The 17,541-nt window shown below is 42.5% G+C and overlaps 1 protein-coding gene and 1 long non-coding RNA gene across 2 annotated transcripts in view; one reads left to right on the forward strand and one right to left on the reverse strand.

The window, feature by feature from the left end:
- The window catches only part of csde1 (cold shock domain containing E1, RNA-binding), a gene marked incomplete in the record, with an annotated part of 18,768 nt that extends 4,039 nt beyond the window's left edge, over positions 1-14,729 (reverse strand). Inside the window, 14 exon segments of the mRNA XM_062541460.1 lie at positions 667-852; positions 2,399-2,539; positions 2,872-3,087; positions 3,507-3,632; positions 3,924-4,052; positions 4,358-4,439; positions 4,611-4,708; positions 5,492-5,578; positions 6,632-6,741; positions 6,993-7,191; positions 8,096-8,326; positions 9,526-9,862; positions 11,406-12,173; positions 14,613-14,729. Coding sequence (XP_062397444.1) covers positions 667-852; positions 2,399-2,539; positions 2,872-3,087; positions 3,507-3,632; positions 3,924-4,052; positions 4,358-4,439; positions 4,611-4,708; positions 5,492-5,578; positions 6,632-6,741; positions 6,993-7,191; positions 8,096-8,326; positions 9,526-9,648 — 1,728 coding nt within the window.
- Positions 14,730-15,220: 491 nt separating this feature from the next.
- On the forward strand, positions 15,221-16,088 carry LOC134086896 (uncharacterized). The gene is made up of 2 exons (XR_009939780.1): positions 15,221-15,606; positions 15,710-16,088. It is a non-coding gene; the product is annotated as an uncharacterized LOC134086896 (long non-coding RNA).
- The last annotated feature ends 1,453 nt before the right edge of the window (positions 16,089-17,541 follow it).

Here is a 17,541-nt window from a genome sequence, read left to right on the forward strand (position 1 = left end):
TGTATATATTTAACACAGGGTTGGAGTGTGGCTGGCTGTAATAGCTCTACAGTGGTGAATGAGCTCGAAGGATTACATATTGTGGCAAAGGGGCAACTTTTGCATAACATACTAAAAAGGCAGTCATTTTATATCCATACCAAACAATGTGAACAGGTTCTATTGAACAAAAAATAATTTGTTGTTTGAGGGTTAGACAGCCTGCCTACTCTTGTAGTTATAGGACATAATGAAAGAAAAAGTAAAGAAATGGAAAAAAAAGCATTTCAGTGAAAAGCCTGACCAATGAAGCAGTAACAACAGCATGCACAGAGAGGCATCCTACCTTGTCTTTTTTCTAACGGAGGAGAGAAGTGAGACCCAAGAGGGAAAGGGAAAACAGTAAAAAGTATTAGGAGAGAAGGAAAAGAAAAAGAAAAAAGAAAAGCGCCTGCACTGTCTTAATTATGAGAATCCATAAGAAATATTTAAAAAAAAAGCTTGTGCTGAAAGGCCTCTAAAAAAAAGCTAACAGAAAGATGTTCTCAACCGCACGACATGGACAGCAAACAAAACATACAAAGTGAAAAAACAAACAAACAAAAGAATCAAGGCATAAGAATGAACAAACCAACAGACATGAAGAAGGGATCCCGCCATGTCCCAACCTTTCCCCCCCATCCTCACCTTCTCCTTAGCCTTGCTGGGGCTGGCGTTCACGTTCGCGTTCTTATTGGCGGCGGACGAGGCCGGCATGGCCTCCTTCTCCACCTGGCCCACGAAGCGCTGCTCCGACTGGACGTGGAAGGACACGGTTCCCTTAGGCAGCTTCTTGATCCGCACCGCGTGGTTCCGCTGGGCAGACAACATGTCCTACAAGAACCCCGCAAAGGAAACGCCACTTTACTTTCCATTAACCTAATGGCAACTCATTCCCTCACAAACTGACATTAACCTCACATACTTCCATGAACCTAATGTCAAACTACTCTTATTTACCACGAGTTTGCTTTGTTGATGTTTTTGGCTTGTTTGCTGATATTTTAAGGGGTGGAAAATTGAGTAAATGCTCTTGGTATCTTAGTGCCTTATTTCTTACCTTGCTTGGCCAGCTCATCCTGTCTTACAGTAGAAATACCTGGTTTCGAGCTCTCATCACCTCACATATCCTCACAGACCTGCTTACCTTATCTGCAAGCTCCTCACTCTCTGGCCTGACCTCTTCCTGTCAAGATATAAGACTGTAAACATGTCACCTGCTTCAAAGGCATCTGAAAAACATTCTCTGTCAGGTCGATGGGCAGCAGCACCTTGAGCATCGCACCTGCCAGGATGCTCTTTAAACTCTTAAAGGGATAATCCGGAGTGAAATGCACTTTAGATCAATTTTTCGGACTATTGGGAGTACATACGTTGAGTTGACACCAAAATCATGTCATTCGGATGTATTTTGAGAAAGTTCGAGTTCACCGTTTTTAGCCAAAACTCGTTAGCCTGTAAGTGACCGGGGCAGGTCCTTTCGCCACTACAAAACGCTATTTTTATACCTCTTCTACTGTTCCAAACAACACTACACTTACGTGGTAGTGAGTAGAGGGTCCCTAAAGCCAAACCGAAGTATCCCCACGTCTTTATGTGGTCGGATAGAGAGTCCAGAATGAATTTAATCGAGTCAGTACCTTTCCGGAAATGTTAGTAAAGTGTTGTGGAAGCGTTGCGCAGCTGCCGCAGCGACATTTCCGGCTAAAAACGGTGAACTCGAACTTTCTCAAAATACATCCGAATGACATGATTTTGGTGTCAACTCAACGTATGTACTCCCAATAGTCCGAAAAATTGATCTAAAGTGCATTTCACTCCGGATTATCCCTTTAATGGCCACTCTACACTGCCGTGTCTACACATCAGTCTGCACCCCCACACAGTGATGGTGACACACACTTCAAAAGCAGCTCTGGGCACAACGCCGTCTCTCCCAGACACAGAGGTAGGGGGGATCTTGTTCAAACAAGTGCCGTTCTGTGGCGCTACGTTTTTTGTTTTGTTTTTTGTTTTGTTTTTGCTGTTCCGACTAATCATGAACACACTGATGAAACCCATGTCATTTAGCAACTGCACCCAGCCTAACTGACTACTGGGTTGTGTTACAATGGGTACAATCTGGTGAGAATGTAGTTAGCCTGATAACCAGGCACCACACAGGCCCTTTGTGTGTACAAGAACCCTGTCCCTGCCTCGGCCCTGTCCCTTCTGAAGTCCTTAGTCCCAGAGCCAGGTGTATTGGATCGTGCTCTTAAAAAAGAGATGTCCCTGAGACTCGTTACCTGAAACAGGTGACATTTCTACCAACATCACTATAGCAAAGAGAGTAAAATCTCCCAGCAGGACAACGGACAATGTTCCATTCAAGCGGACTCACGGGCACAACGGTGAACTCCACTTCGTCAGAGATGTGCAACGGGCTCTCTTCCAACACCTCGCTGAAGTGAAAGAACATCCGAGCGTCCCGGTCCACACACTTGATGAAGCCAAAGCCGTCCCGCATGGCAGCGATCACACCCTGCGTGGCCAAGGGGAGGGACCAAACACACTAGCCTCAGTCCTCGAGCTTTCACGGCACTAACAAGAAGCTACAACTCCGTAAGAAAACAACAAAAAATGGATCTACACAGGAATCGATCCAGTTTAAGCTAAAAACGATGCTAAAAATGTATATTTTAAGTTTAAAAAGCAAAAACACATTGATACCATATTAACGGCACCCCGTGTATTAACCTCATAGCTGAAGACATTTTGTAAAATCAATGTATACACTGCGGCTAATAGTTGGGAAATTATGGTATTTTTGATTCAGAAGATATGAAAGATTACAGAGGGGGGAAAAAATCTCACCATCTCTCTTGACTCCTTAGTAAAATGGAAGGTATCGGGGAGGATCTCGATGTTGGTGGCTCTTTCCAGCTTGTCTCTGCGGTCCACAGAAATGTTAAAACGCACATGGTCGCCATCCAGAAGGGTCACCTTGGACTTGGTGTCCTTCTCACCAAACGGAAGCTCCTTTTCAGTGAAGTTGACCCTAGCACTAATACGCCCAGGCAATGGATCGTTCTGCAGAATAGGATTACAATGAGACATGTTGGATATTTCCAAGGTGTGAATAGAGCATAACATTGTGGTGATTCTGAATATACTCGTACTGACTACTGGTTACTGGGGCTGACAAGCAAGGTTTAACCAAATATCATAACTGACAGAAGTTAACAGTGTATACTGCAAATGACAATCATTTGGTAAACTACCCCGTTTTAAAAACTGTCAAAGCCTATAACCACACAATCACAAATCATACATTCAGAAAATAAATGATGAAAATCCTATGGCTTTGCTAATTTAAATCTCTAAAGCAGTCACCTTCAGTGATGTGTAAAATATGAAACAAATGTAATATGTCTGACTAGCCATAAACTAATTGTTTAAAACACCCTTTTGTGTTGCCATCGGCTGTCTGCTTCATCCACATGCCACACCTGATTCTTAGTTGGGACCTTCGGTATGACTTTGGCGACAGTTCCATCAAAGTGCTCTATGCTGATGTCCTCAAAGATAACCGTTCCCTGAGGGAGCAGTCTCACGTCGGTGGCCACCTCCTTGCCCTGGTAATAACACAGAATACAGAATGGAATTCAGCGTTTGGAGAATGCCGGGGAAATTAAAGGAAATCCGCTATCCAGCCTGCCACATTATTTGAATATTGATATACAGAAACATGAATAGTCTTTACTCATATTTGCATTTGTAGAGCAAAGTGAATGTATATTTGAACTTTTTGAGTTCCTTGAGAATTTTCATGCTCTTATGTCTGATGTATAAGTAACTATGCTGCAGGAGCAAGATGTACAGAAACAGGCAAGTCCACTGCACAAAGATCACATCGAGCGCCGTACATTTCTCTCTTTAATGGTGAACTCCACATCATCCCCAGCCTGCAGCGCTTCAAGGTCTCCCTTGAACTCGCTGTAGTGGAAGAAGATCTCCTTCACCACATCTCCACGCTCGATAAAACCAAACGCCTCCTGGAAAATGACGGAAGGGTGAGACATCAATTAGTGAATTTGCATCAAACAATTATCAATATTGACACAGCTTATAAACTACATAGGCCTAATGATTTACTCTCTTAATTAAAAGTGGTTTAAACAAATAAATTAACATTTATTCTGTTAGGACATAGCATACGATGGTAAAATACAATACATCATAAAAATGACAAAGAAATAGCAAAACAATGTAAACCTGAAAAAGGTTCTCAGGTTTACAACATGTGAAACAACCAAACGATTAATTTCTCCATGAATGCAAAAGCACACTATGAATTTACCTTAGTAGCACAGACCACTCCCTGGCACCTCATTTGTTTTTTCTTGACCAGAACAATGTTTCGAGCGCTGACTGCACCAGTACTGCGAACACAAAACAGGAGCTGGGTCAGTGAGCACTGATGACCCGAGTCCACGATGCACAGACTGACAGACTGATAAGACTGGTGGATTACATTAATACATTTCCCTGGAAATCTCTGGAGGTGAAAGAATGAAGGACGAAAGACTGGGCGGATGAAATTCAAAACATACTGTTTATTAGTCTCCATGTAAAAGCTGACTTTGTCTCCAGTGTCAAGGTGTATGTTTCCTTCCACATCGTCAGGTGTGTATGTCAGGTAGAATACCTCCTACGGGGCGAAGGCATAAAACAAATCAGCGATCAGCAAAGCCTCAAGCTCACTGCCAGGTGAAATACCATCTAATGAAAATAAATGACCATCGTAGGTGGCAATTTTTAAATGTGACCCTGCAAAACGAAATCAGTCGCTTTTGGCGCACAATGCTATTTTGGGGAATCCTTCCGGGTTAAAATGTTGAATTTCACGTTTTCGCATAATTCAACAGTATACAGTCTACAAGTTCATATCGAGAACTCATTTCACGGAAAAACATACATTTTTACTGTTAAACCCAGTGAAGATTCAACACATTAGCAGTCATTCCCGTTGTCCATGCCGCTTAAAAAGGGGATTTCTCCTCTTCTGGCATATCGTGAAGGGAGAACCATGTCAACATTGGATGTGGTTATCTTAGCGAATTTTTTTGGAATACCCTCGATATACATATCGTTGGAGAGCTTAGTTTATTATGGCCGTTCATGTGAGCACAATAACTTAATCTTGTAAATTGTAGCAAAGCGACTGGTTTCGCCTTGCAGAGTCACAAACATGCATCTTCAAAAAAAAATATTTATGTAAACAATCGGTCTACACCAGGTGTGCACCGTTAGCGTGGTGTAAAAAATAATTTTAGTAGACTAGTCTATTTCTTTCAAATTTCATGTCTGGTTCAGCCACTTCCATTAACGACAGTGTAAGCCAATTGCTGCGGCATTCGCTCTGCAAGCGGAACGTCAGTTACAAGCCTGATGTAGCCGGAGATGGCCGCTGGTCGCTCGGGCTATCACTCACCCCATTCCGCTCATAGCACACGCTACCAGTGGGCATCTGACCGGGCGCAGATTTCCCATCCAGATGAGTTGGTATGGCTGAGACTACCTACAGAACCAGAATCCACCACACAGGAAAGCATGGGTTAGACACCACAGACTACACACACACAGATGTATAAATGTAGAAAATATGAAAAAATACAAAAAGGACAAACTGATAACGCAACACAACATGAACAATGCCACTTGATGAGCTTGATAAGATTGTCTATTCTGCACAATGAGATCCAATTTGATGCCATGTGAATTTGCTTAAATCAAAAACCATGCAAAGCCCCAAGTGAGACAGAACATCAAGACGTCACAAAGTCAAAGACGCTCAGGCCCATTGTGAACCCAATTCAGGCTGGGGCAAATACATGGTAGATAAATTAGCCAGAAACTTAGTTTTTTTCCAACTGCATAACAGACTTATGCAGCTTTAAACAATAGTTATCCCCCGGAGATAAGAAATACTAAATGGCTAATTTTCTGATTGGCTCCTAAGGAGCAATTCATTCTGTATATCAGGACACCTATGAAGTAGGTTTAGTCCCCGTTCAATATCAACGCTCGTTTGAATGGCTACTAGAACAAATATAGCAAACAACGGTTGAACTGGGAAGCACTAGGAACCTTCAACAATGGGATCAAACGGTAACCAAACTAACTAGTCACTGTCAGTAAGCAAAGGAAGTACACTACTACAACTGAACCAGTCAGCTGCATTTGCATTTCTAACGTGCAAACGTTCTGAAATGCAGGAGGGGCAACCGGGGGATAAACTGCCTTCAAGGTGTGCAGATATACGGAATCAATGTTCTCTGCCTCCGCCTCGTCCATTAATTCCATATATCTGGACACATCGGCGGCCATTATGCCTCACATATACTGTAAGTCTGACATCAGATTTACAATGAGCCCGAAAAAAAACTACCAAACAGACAATCCACCAAACAAACAAACACACACACACACACACTTACACACACATACACTCCACGTACATAAAAACACAGACAGGACAAAAAAACAGAACCAAGAGTAAAATGTGTTCCTTAACTGGATGTATATAACCATGCAGCTTAGTAATGGGAGAGGCGTGCAAGTCAGGCCCCACCTGCCCGGAGATGCGCTCCTCAGGCAGCACCTCAGGCTTGATCTTTACCAGCTTCACAGCTATGGGCTTGCCGGTGCGCTTGTCAAGCGACACCTCAAACTCCACATCATCTGCAAAGCGGGAAGGAGAGAGAGACAGAGATAAGAGACACAGATAAGGGAGAGAGCGATTTTTTGTACACACCGGAATGTAATGTTCATTCTGGAATATACTCAGTGTAATACTAATCATGATTAATTATTCAACTATGAGCAATAAAAGGATGCTCCATATTTCATCAATATTGAGAAATTACAATGAAGTTACGTTAAAACACAAAAGACAAGCCACACTTGGGGCCAAGGCCACCTCGACTCCTCACCTCCTATCTTAAGCTCCTGTAGGTTGCCGTTATATTGGGAGCAGTGGAAGAACAGCCGGGCCTGGCGCTCAGAGCACTGGATGAAGCCGTAGGACGTCAACAGCTTCTCCACCACCCCGGTCTCCCGCATGCCCACCCCTGAGCCGTTAGCAAAGGCAGTGTGGCCATTGTTGTGAAGCAAGCTCGGATCAAAGCTCATCTGTTCAAAGGAGGAAAAAGGAAGAAGGTTGAGATTCTTGACAATGGGTGTTGAGGCATGTTAAAGCACTGATCACTTTCAAATAATAATAATAATAATAATAATCAAAATAATTATAATAATAGGTCACGGTATGAGTGGATATGACCAAATGAAAACTGGGAAACATAGATGAGAATCCTCTTTCAAATGTTTAAACTAATGAAAAAAAAAAGAGGGTTTAGGATCTTCCCCTGGACAACACTGTGGTCCTACACCAACAATTCTCAAGGATACTACAACCCCTCTCCCCACCCCACCTCATTACAAAAAAGGGCACACAGGATCAGCTCAAACAAAACTGGGTTAACACTTAATTGACTGGCCCACAGAGCCAACCACTGATTTCCAGCACTGTCTGCCTGCTCCACACATGAACAATGCAAACACAGTTGGCTACCCTTTCATGCATCTTCATGTTGAATCAGCTCTACGGCATCAGCCGACAAAACATGCCACACCACGCAGTTCTAGTGTGTTCACCACAAACTCAGCCATTGTTTGACATGCACGGATTATCTTTAGAGCTGCATATTACAGTTAGCAAAAAATGATGCAAACAATCGTTGACGCATGCAAAAACCAAACACCAGTCCATTTAAAAGACATCGGTAAGAAAGAGAAGAATTAACACTAACGTCACAATCAGAAGTTTCAAGTTCAACTGAACACCACAACTTGCAAACACAAAAGCCTCGCCTTCACACCATGGACCAGCAAAAAGACCAGTTACGCTCCAATCGATCCAAATCTCTGGGTGGAACTCATGCAGTTAGCAAACCAATCGAACTCCAAACGGTTAGGCAAGGGCACTCGTGAGGGTGTCTCGGAGGCATTTCAGACCTCCAACCTCATGCCCACTTACTGATCTTGGGAACGTGGCAGTCCGCTGCCGCTTTTTGCCCCCTGCTGCCCGGGGGGTATGGCAGGACATAGAGGCCGAACGGGGAATGCGCATGGGGGTGGTGGGCATTGCCTGGGCAGGGGCATGGGCAGAGGTGGTGGGGGATGCCGAGGCATGGCCCGAGGAACGGGACGTAGGCGGTTCGGAAGACCCCCGCTCCATCTTCAATACTGGGGCAAGTTCTGGAAGGCACTGTCAAGGTGGGGTAAGGGGGGGTCACTTTACAGGACCTCATACTTTCAAACGTACGCAAAAAGCTGACTGAACGGTTGGCTCCCACGAACGCACAAAGGAAACAGCACAAGGTTTAGGGGAAAGACAAACACTTCAATTCATAAAAATCCATTAGTCCATCTTTCATTCCAACAACATTACTCTACTGAGACACCTAGCTCTTGATCAGCCAAAGGTAACAAACGAAAGTAAGAAAAATGTACTTCTGATCTTTCCTTAACCACAGCATTCACTGCAACTTGTACAGTACAACCACAGAAGAAAATCCCACTGCCTGATCGGACTACTCAGACGAAAGTAAATAATATAGCTGATCCACTCCCCTTCACAAGGATGGCCAAGGGGAATAACAAAATGTGGCCATGGGGAAATTGAGAGAATGACAGAGAGAACACAAAAAGGGCATTCCTGAAATCATAGCCTAAGGACTACAACAATGTTAAGAGAGGATAGGAGAGGCCGTCTACTAGGTCTGACTAGAGGGGAGGTGTTTAGGTGAAAGGGCCTAGACCAGCCTCGACCATGTGCTCTCAGTGATGATCGCTTTTCAAAATTCAATACCGCCAATCATAAGTTTGTTGACAGTTGAATTCAATTAAAATTTGTCCAAACTTAAAAAAGAAAACATAAATCGGTCAAATCTGTTAATTCCTAGGACAGATTATGTCGAAGACTACTGAATGTCCATAAGGTGTCGACCACTGAGTCTGTAAGATCTCGTTTTTTTTTTTTTTTTTAATGATATAAGGGCTTACCACACACATGCACCCGCCTATGAAACGTTTGAGGTGTCCCAAATTCTTACCAACTGCTGTGTTGGCGTTGATATTTCTCTGTTTGGCTGGGCACTATAGTAAGCTGCTGTGCGGATACCGTTATAGGTTGTCCTAGCACATCCTTCCCTTCCCTTAAACCCATTCCAATCCTGAGCTTTCGGCCGGGCCGAGGCCAGTCTCTGGGCCCGGTGGGATGGAGAGGTTAGGCCAGACAAGAGCAGCAGAAGGGAAGAGGGCGGAAAAAGTGACGGAGTGTAGGATGGGGAAGGAGGGAGGAAGGAAGGGAGGGAAGGAGGAAGAGAAGGAGGCAGGTGGAGAGGTAGGGAGTGGGCGGTTGGGGACGGGGGGGAGGAGGGGTTTCGGGTGGGAGGTGAAACTTACGGATCGGCCATACGGGGACAGGCTGAGTCCGACGGGGGAGTTGCTCAGGTCGGCACTAACAAACGCAGTGGGTGGAGACGCAGGCAAGGTAAACTCAACAAAGCCTTTCCAAGGACTGCCCATATTGTTCCATTAAATTCAGGTCTCTCCACCTCTTGGTTGATTTTTTTTTTTTTTTTTTTTTTGCTTTAAGTGGATGGCTTGTTCGTTAAGGGTGCCAAGACGTGATTTTTTTTTTCACTCTTTCTCTAAAAATTTCAATAGGTTAGTTTCTTTTTTTCGTTTTTTTTTTTTTTTTTTTTTTCAACTGACCAGCCAAGGCCACACCTCTGGATTTCTGCAAAGGTGAAGAGGGAGGGGGAAGGGTGGGGAGGGGGCACAAATAAAAGGGTGGGGGAAGGGGGGAGGCAACAAGAACAGCCATTGAGCAAAGCGGAACAGTCATGATAATGGACTGTGGGTTCCTCAGAGGTAAAAGGTCACAAAAGGTAACACAGTGTGATGAACTGTCAATGGGACACTACTGAGGATATATTGAAACAATCCAGGCAGTAATTACCCATAATTCTTACTGTTGACGGCACATACCGTACATATTCTTGAATTTCCCCTTGGGGATCAATAAAGTATCTATCTATCTATCTATCTATCATACTTTTCCAAAATAACTATAACAATGTCTGGGGACAACTTTCAGAAATGTTGGCATTTGACGGCGGTTAAACGAGAGGCAAGCATTACGGACCAGTTCCTTTACAACAGTCCTGCTGGGAAGAGCAGCCCCATTCCGTATTCTGCACACTTAGCTTAACAATCCAAGCCTCAAGCATCCTCTAATCGTTTCCCGTCCACATTTAAGCCAATTTCATCTGTTGTTGTCCCCTGACATACAGTATTAAGCATGCTTGGTCCCTTGACACAATTACCCATCTTGAAATTATGATAGCCATCGCCCACTAACATATGCCCATCTTCACAATACAGTAAACTCAGTTATTCTGAATCAGACACCATCACCATATGACTAGCGATATTAATTTTGTGCTAAACCTAAGATCACTACCCTTGGTCTGTAATTGGTGGATGTGAAATTAATCAACAACCTTTTAATCCTGTACATTGTACTTTTCCTGCATTTTTTCAAGCAGGGCTGGCCTTAATCAATTCATTTGAGAAGGACAATTTCTGTCTAACAGAAAACATTTGCTTTTATGGTCTTATTTTGAGTAACCCCTAATGTACAAGCACTGCTCAAGGATTCTAGGAAGGCCATGATCTGGAACATCATGTGAATATGACTGTTTGTATGATAGCTACTATATGGTTACTTTATTTGGGTATGCTTGAAGATCACAATCATATGCTGAGTAAGCATGAGTGTAAAGGCGACTGCTGAAAACAGGGGACTTTATAGTGTAGTGGATATATATGATGCACTTCCATATAACAAACAACCAGCTCAAGTATAACTACCATGGCACTTGAAGGTACCATGTGCAGAATGACTTCATTTTTAACCTTTCTGGGTGGTATTTATAACCAATCATGTATCACTGGTGATATTGTGGTATTGCTGGAGTCAAAATGGAATATTCCATAGGGAGGATGGAATACTTCTAGGCTGAGGAGGGGGAAATCGTAAAATAATCAAAATATTCCTTTAGGGGGAAAAGAAAAAACCTTCAGTCACTGAAAGGTTGGTTGGCATGTACCATTGCACACAGGCCCATATTTAATCTGGACCTCCATTATTTGGTTTAAAACAAACATGAGGAATGTTCTACAGAGAACATACGGTACAGCTATATCTGATATGATTCATTCACTCATGACAACTGTCAAGACTAATGATAGCGAAATTGGAACAAAGAGACACTTACCTTGAGGTCTTGTTGTGTTGTTCTGTCTTGGGACACCAACCGTGGCACTGCTATTGCAGATTTTCTGTTCACAAACACGCACACGCGCACACACACTCGCTTATGTCAAGTTTTCTGGCACGTGTTCAAAAGAAAGTTGCAAAAGCAACAATGAAAAAAAAAGGACAAAAAAGAGAAGTTGAGGAATTAAGAAGGGAAAATATATAAAGGCCAAACGTGGGGACGGCAGCTACGCTTCCCAAAACAAAAGAAACAGATCTAGTAGAGAGAGAGAGCAGATGAGGAAGGGACAGGAGGAGGTAACGAAAAGATAAAACGAGCAGACAGCAGCCCTCTCCGCACCCCGGATGAGAGAGGTGCGGTGAGGATGAGAAGGGCTTCAAGCAGCGTTGGGACGTGTGCTTTGTCAAAGCTGTTGAGTAGGCACAAACTTCTTGTCTCAGATCAAGTATTGTCTTTGCAGGTCGCTTTTTTGTTGGTTGTCGTCTGTGGCTTAGGTTTGTTGTTAATTTTTTTTGTCTTCGTTGTCTTCTTCAGCTTCTTGTTTCAGTTGGGCTCACAGATCTTTGGTTACTTAGTCTGGTTGCTTCGGTTTTTTTCCCCGTTTCTATTGAAGTGAAGTTGTTATCCTTAGTCTTCGGAGTTTCGTTGCACCAGTTGATTTACTAACTTTTGGGATGTTTTTTCCTTGAATTGTTACTTCGGTGTGATCTGAACTTGAAGTAGCAGTTTCAGGTGGTACAAAAATCAGTTCTGTTTCACTTCATACTGTAAAAAAAACAAAAACAAAGCAAAAACAAAGACATTAGGTGACAACCAAACACACACATGACTAGACACACTTTCTCAAAGACCATGACACCATTATTATGCTGGTGGAAGATGCATCAAGCAGTACTCAGTGGAGATGGTGACAAATTAACAACATACCAGAAATCATAGCCACCGTGGTTACAAAGTACACAGAGTGGCAGAACATGACACATAAGTCATAACATGAGGAACAAGTATAAACAGAACTGCCACAGGTCCCTCAGAGCAAAATTACACATCTATTGTGTGAACAGAACCCTTGTGTTCTTTATCCACAATCCCCCACCTAAAAATAAAGTGTGCACAGCTGCCCCCTTCTGCTTGAGCACAGGCCCCTGTTTTGGAGGACCAGCTGCCTTGATGCTCCCCGTTAGGACACAGATCAACAAGTCGCTGTGCATACCAGCCGGTGTGAGAGGATATTTATGGAGGACTGCCGCTCACTGCTGACCACTGTCTAATTTCACTCTGTTGATGATACACCACCACCCTCGTGTGTGTGTGTGTGTGTGCGCGCACGCGCTGCTTACTAAGTGTGTGTGAAAAGTATGACCACAGTTCTGAACAGAGCTTTGCTATTTCATAGCCTTCATTTATTCAAAGTCCTGTTTTCTTTCAGCTGGCTTGGACACAACTAAAAAAAAAAGAAAAAGCTGAGGAAAAGCTGATTCGAATGACACCTCGATTAGTTTAATAACTAGTAGCAGCACCACCACAGCACAAGGCTCATGGGCATTCAAAACAAGGCCATGGAATGGGGTCAAATTCACAACTAGGGAGTGGAGTCTTACAGGAGGACCAAGCCAAGCCATGATTTCCATAATTAAAATGGATTAATTAATCATAAAAGTCTACATGGAGGTATGTTTACACTATTTGAAGGATGCCTTTATTCAAGTCCTAATTTACTAGTTAAATTTGTAAATTCACAAATAAAAAAATGAACAGTCAGGTTTACCACGGCGTTGAAAACATGAGGAAAGGGTAAATGGTTAGAAGGATCCAAATTAAAGTGGGGCAAAGGTCTGGGTGGCATTTGTAAACATTTGCCTCAGCGTCAGACCCTGGACAACATCCAATTTCAATACTTTCCACACACAATATGCACGCCATATAACAACCCCATACAGTAGGAAAAACACACAATAGCAATGGTTAAAGAAAGTTGATACGCTATACTGGCTAACAGCATCACGTCGGAACCTAAGAGCGCGTGTTTTCCAGCTGCCCGTGACGCAGTCAAAAAACAGCCGCATACCGAGTCCGCCCACAGGAACCGAATCGGGATTGGTCATTTTAAGTGCTGACAATGGATTAAAAGATTCCTTAAAAGTAACAAACTCACATGTCAAGGCAGACGCAGCCAACATAGCCAGATTTGTCGCAGAGAGCAAATGTCATTTGGCGATACGTTCGGTAGAGACATGAGACGAGTACATAATTTGCTTGTGTGCAAACAACTCGGTGCAAGAGTTGCAACATCACCCTACAGGGTGCTGGGCTTCATGAACCCCTCTGAGGCCAAGAGCAAGGCAACGGGGTGATCTGTCTATAAAATACGACGCACCTACCTTAGTTTAGTGCTTAACATCGTGACATCAAATTATTTAACTTCAAACTAAACCATCCTGTGTAGATTAGATTAGAAAACAACCCCTAGTTTCTTTTTAGTCTCAGTTGGGTACATTTAAATGTTCGACTAACGTGTCTAACCACGATAGCTAGCTAGCTAGCTTACGTCTAACTGTTGTGCGGGGCCCCTAGCGCCCAGTCTAACGTTAGCCTGCTAACGTTGTCTAAAATGAGGGGGATTAAAGTGTGACAAACGGTCATAGGTGATTTTAGAGTTGGGATAGGGCGGTTAAGAAAACGCTATTGTTTGCCTCGCTTGTTAAAGAAACACACATCAATATATTTAAGCCTTCAATTTTCTACCTGAACCACAAACAACAAAGGAAATCAAAGAAAGGGATCAGTTCATCCAGCAGATAGCTAACGTTAACTTAGCCTACTAGCAATCACAGTGCTCACATGCTACACAGCGAAGAGAGAAAAGCTAAGCTAACACGACAGCTAACGTTGACGCTCGTGTGGACATCATGAAGCCAGTTATATTCGACGCTTACTTTCAGATGTTAGAATAAAAGAGGATGATTTCTACCAACATCAAATGCCAACCTTTACCAAAAACTAATACCATCGTCTTGATTTATGATGGAAAATCAAACCCTGGAAACACTGCCCCCACCCAGGCCTCGGTGTCTTGGAGAAATAAATCGTTATTTTCACATTATTACATACCAACAGACTGACACAAATGATGAGCAGAGTGTGATCTATTGCACACATACGTGTAAAACACGATTTATAACGATTAATTCACCAAAAACTCACCCCAACAGCTTTCAGCACTGTCACCAGCGCCGCCATAAGCAGCACGGCACATTACGTAGTGAGAGGAGCTGCGACGTCTCGCGATATTTCCAAAGTGCGTTTGCGTGCGTGGAGTATTCATTCCTGGATTCATTCTAGTAATATTCCTGGATATCGGTGGTTTGTTTCAATGTTGCAAATGTACTGAAAATAAATGGTAAAATATCAGCAACACAGCAGTCAGAGACGGGTAATTAGCTCCTGTTCTAAGGGAAATTTGTTGCAATGCAGTCTGTTATGAAATATCCCTGACAGTACAGTGACTCAATCTAGGCTACATTATTACAATTTTCTCTGATCTAAACACAGCTTTCCTGAAATGCAATCTTCTTGTGACCGTTTTCTCGTTTAACATAATAACCTAGCCTTTTCTAAATTAATTATCATAACTGCAACAAAAAAGGTCGAATTATGATTTTGCCAACAGTTTTTTTAACCATGTTGTCAATGTACAGAAATAACACATGTTTTGTTGTAATTTGTCTCCAAGTGATTGTTTGGTAAATTGATTACTTGGTATTTTCGGATAGGATCCACTGCATCGTTTCTTCGCAAGGGGGCACAACCATCTTTTCTATCCATTTGGCTATGAGCTGTCTGAGTGTCTGACGTATGCGGATGCGGATATGTTTTTGTTTGGCTCTTTCCTTTTCATGGATAGACGGTAAAAAAAAGGTCCCTAGTGTTTCATGCATAGTATGGGCTGGCTCTTCAGGCTAGCATAGTAGGCTTTTCAAGCCATAAGTTGGTTTTGTTTGGTAATATTAACCCTAGGTGTCGTAGGCTCGTTCAATCATTGCAGCAGCAAAAACTCAAATTAAATGGAGTCTGTCTACCATCGATTCAATTCCTATGACTTCGAGAGCAATACCAATTTTCAGGAAGGTTTAAAAAGTATCCAGGCGAACAAGGGAGCAGAAAATATACTGAAGCTGAAATTGTTTTATTATAATAGGTTTGTAAAGTCATCATATATCTTACCGTTTGTGTTTGTGTTCAGTGTGGTGGCTGAAATGTCTGTTTTTCTTTCTTTTTTATTTTAAAAAAACCCAATACAGATTCATCGAGCCTGTTGACTTGGAGGGTTACAGACAGTGGAGTCACTGTCATAAATCACAACCCGTTTCAGCCGCAGATTGTGTTGAATCTCGTAAATTGGAGGACATTAATCAGGTCATTAAATCCGGGCAGTCTGACAACGAAGCGCTTCTCGATTCCCGTCGAAATGTGGGAAAGGACAAACTGACATTTGCAGAGGTTCTCCGCCTGATTCAAGCCGGTGAAGAAGTCCCTGGGATTGAGAATCTGGATATTAGGCCGTGCCAACAAACACCAACAGTCTCCCAATTGTCACGAAGGTTAAAACCATGGGAAAGTGAATGATTCGGCCATTTCAGTGTCGCTAAATTAATGATTAATAAAGCTATGCTGCTCACACTTCTGTTTTTAAAGGGTGTTCTTTACTTTTGGGTCAAGTTTGAAAAATAATTTTGGATTTCATATTCAGAGCACCCTAACACCTTGTGGGAATAAAAAGATTTTTCTGTATATATGTATTTCTTTATTCTACTTTACCTATTCTTTTTAAAAAACTCCAATTTGACCATGCACCATTGAGATCTACTGAGAAATGTGTTTTGTATAGAGTAACCACAGAATCACTGAAATTGCAGGGGTGGGGACAAAACATTGATCTCAATGGTGCATTTTGTCCATGTTTTGGGTCGAAAATGAAAGATTATTATTTTCCTGATTATAATAATTATATATTATAATTTATATATTATAATACAATTAAGGATACAAGGAGTTTTATTTGTCACATGCATATCATTACCAAAGCAAAGAATGCAGTGAAACTGCAGGAGGGGAGAGGGGGGTGGGTATTGGTACACATGATATTTTTTCAGATTTTTCTGCGCAAGTGCATGCACTCGGCTTGAACTGACATGGAATGACCCTTTTACAGCACTAGTAGGGCACTCATTAAGACATGTTCTGTTGACAGTTATTCAACAAATGCACAACAAAAGGTGCCCATTAAAATGGTCTATAGGCCTACTTTCTGTTCCCTATGTGTGCCCTTCCATTGGAAAAGGGTGCAATTATGGAGTGCCCTCTATGTTGCCCCTGCAAAGGGAGTCATTTCCAGTACATAATGCAATGGAATGCAGCCCTAAATTGTACTTCAGGTGAAAGAAGTGTCAACACAGGTTCTTCTTTCGTGAATAAAATGTGATGCTGTGAAGTAAAGGGTGTCCCTACTTGCATCAATTTAGGGAAGTTTCCAGATGCCCCTGCAGTGGAAAATATGTAGTAGGTACTGTACCTTTACAATGGGATAAACTTGAAGTTCCCTACAGGTGCCTTTTTGATGATTCATTGGTTATAAAAACATGAAGTGCCCTTCAGACAGCATTGCAGCATGAAGTGCCCTTGCAATGGAAAAGAGCAAATCCCAGTAATTTGACATGTGCCCTACAGTCTTTCTTGTGCCATCTGGGGCAGATTTGATCAAAGTCAGTGCCATGAGTCTAGGGTGTCATGCCAATGCATTTTCTGCATTTCTGCAAGGGGCATCAGTTAGACTGATAACTAGCTGATGTTTTGATATCTCATCTTCACTGTACAAGAAAGATTATTATTTTATTTTTATTTTTTCAATTGTTTGGCTGAAATATGGTATGTTATGTTGTTGTTTTGGTACACAGCCTGTGCCCAGTGTTTGTTTGACGGTTTACAGCCCCTGTGTTGTCTCCAGAGTCCGGATTTTTTCACAATGTATTCAGGGAGCAGGCAGCAAGCTGATCAAAGTGAGATGGCTTTGATTTGAGACAAAAATGAAATTGCTCTAAAAACCATGCAAGATCTCATAGAGCACCTTTAATTG

Source organism: Sardina pilchardus, chromosome 7 (assembly GCF_963854185.1).
Source record: "Sardina pilchardus chromosome 7, fSarPil1.1, whole genome shotgun sequence".
In the NCBI taxonomy this organism is placed as follows: domain Eukaryota; kingdom Metazoa; phylum Chordata; class Actinopteri; order Clupeiformes; family Clupeidae; genus Sardina; species Sardina pilchardus.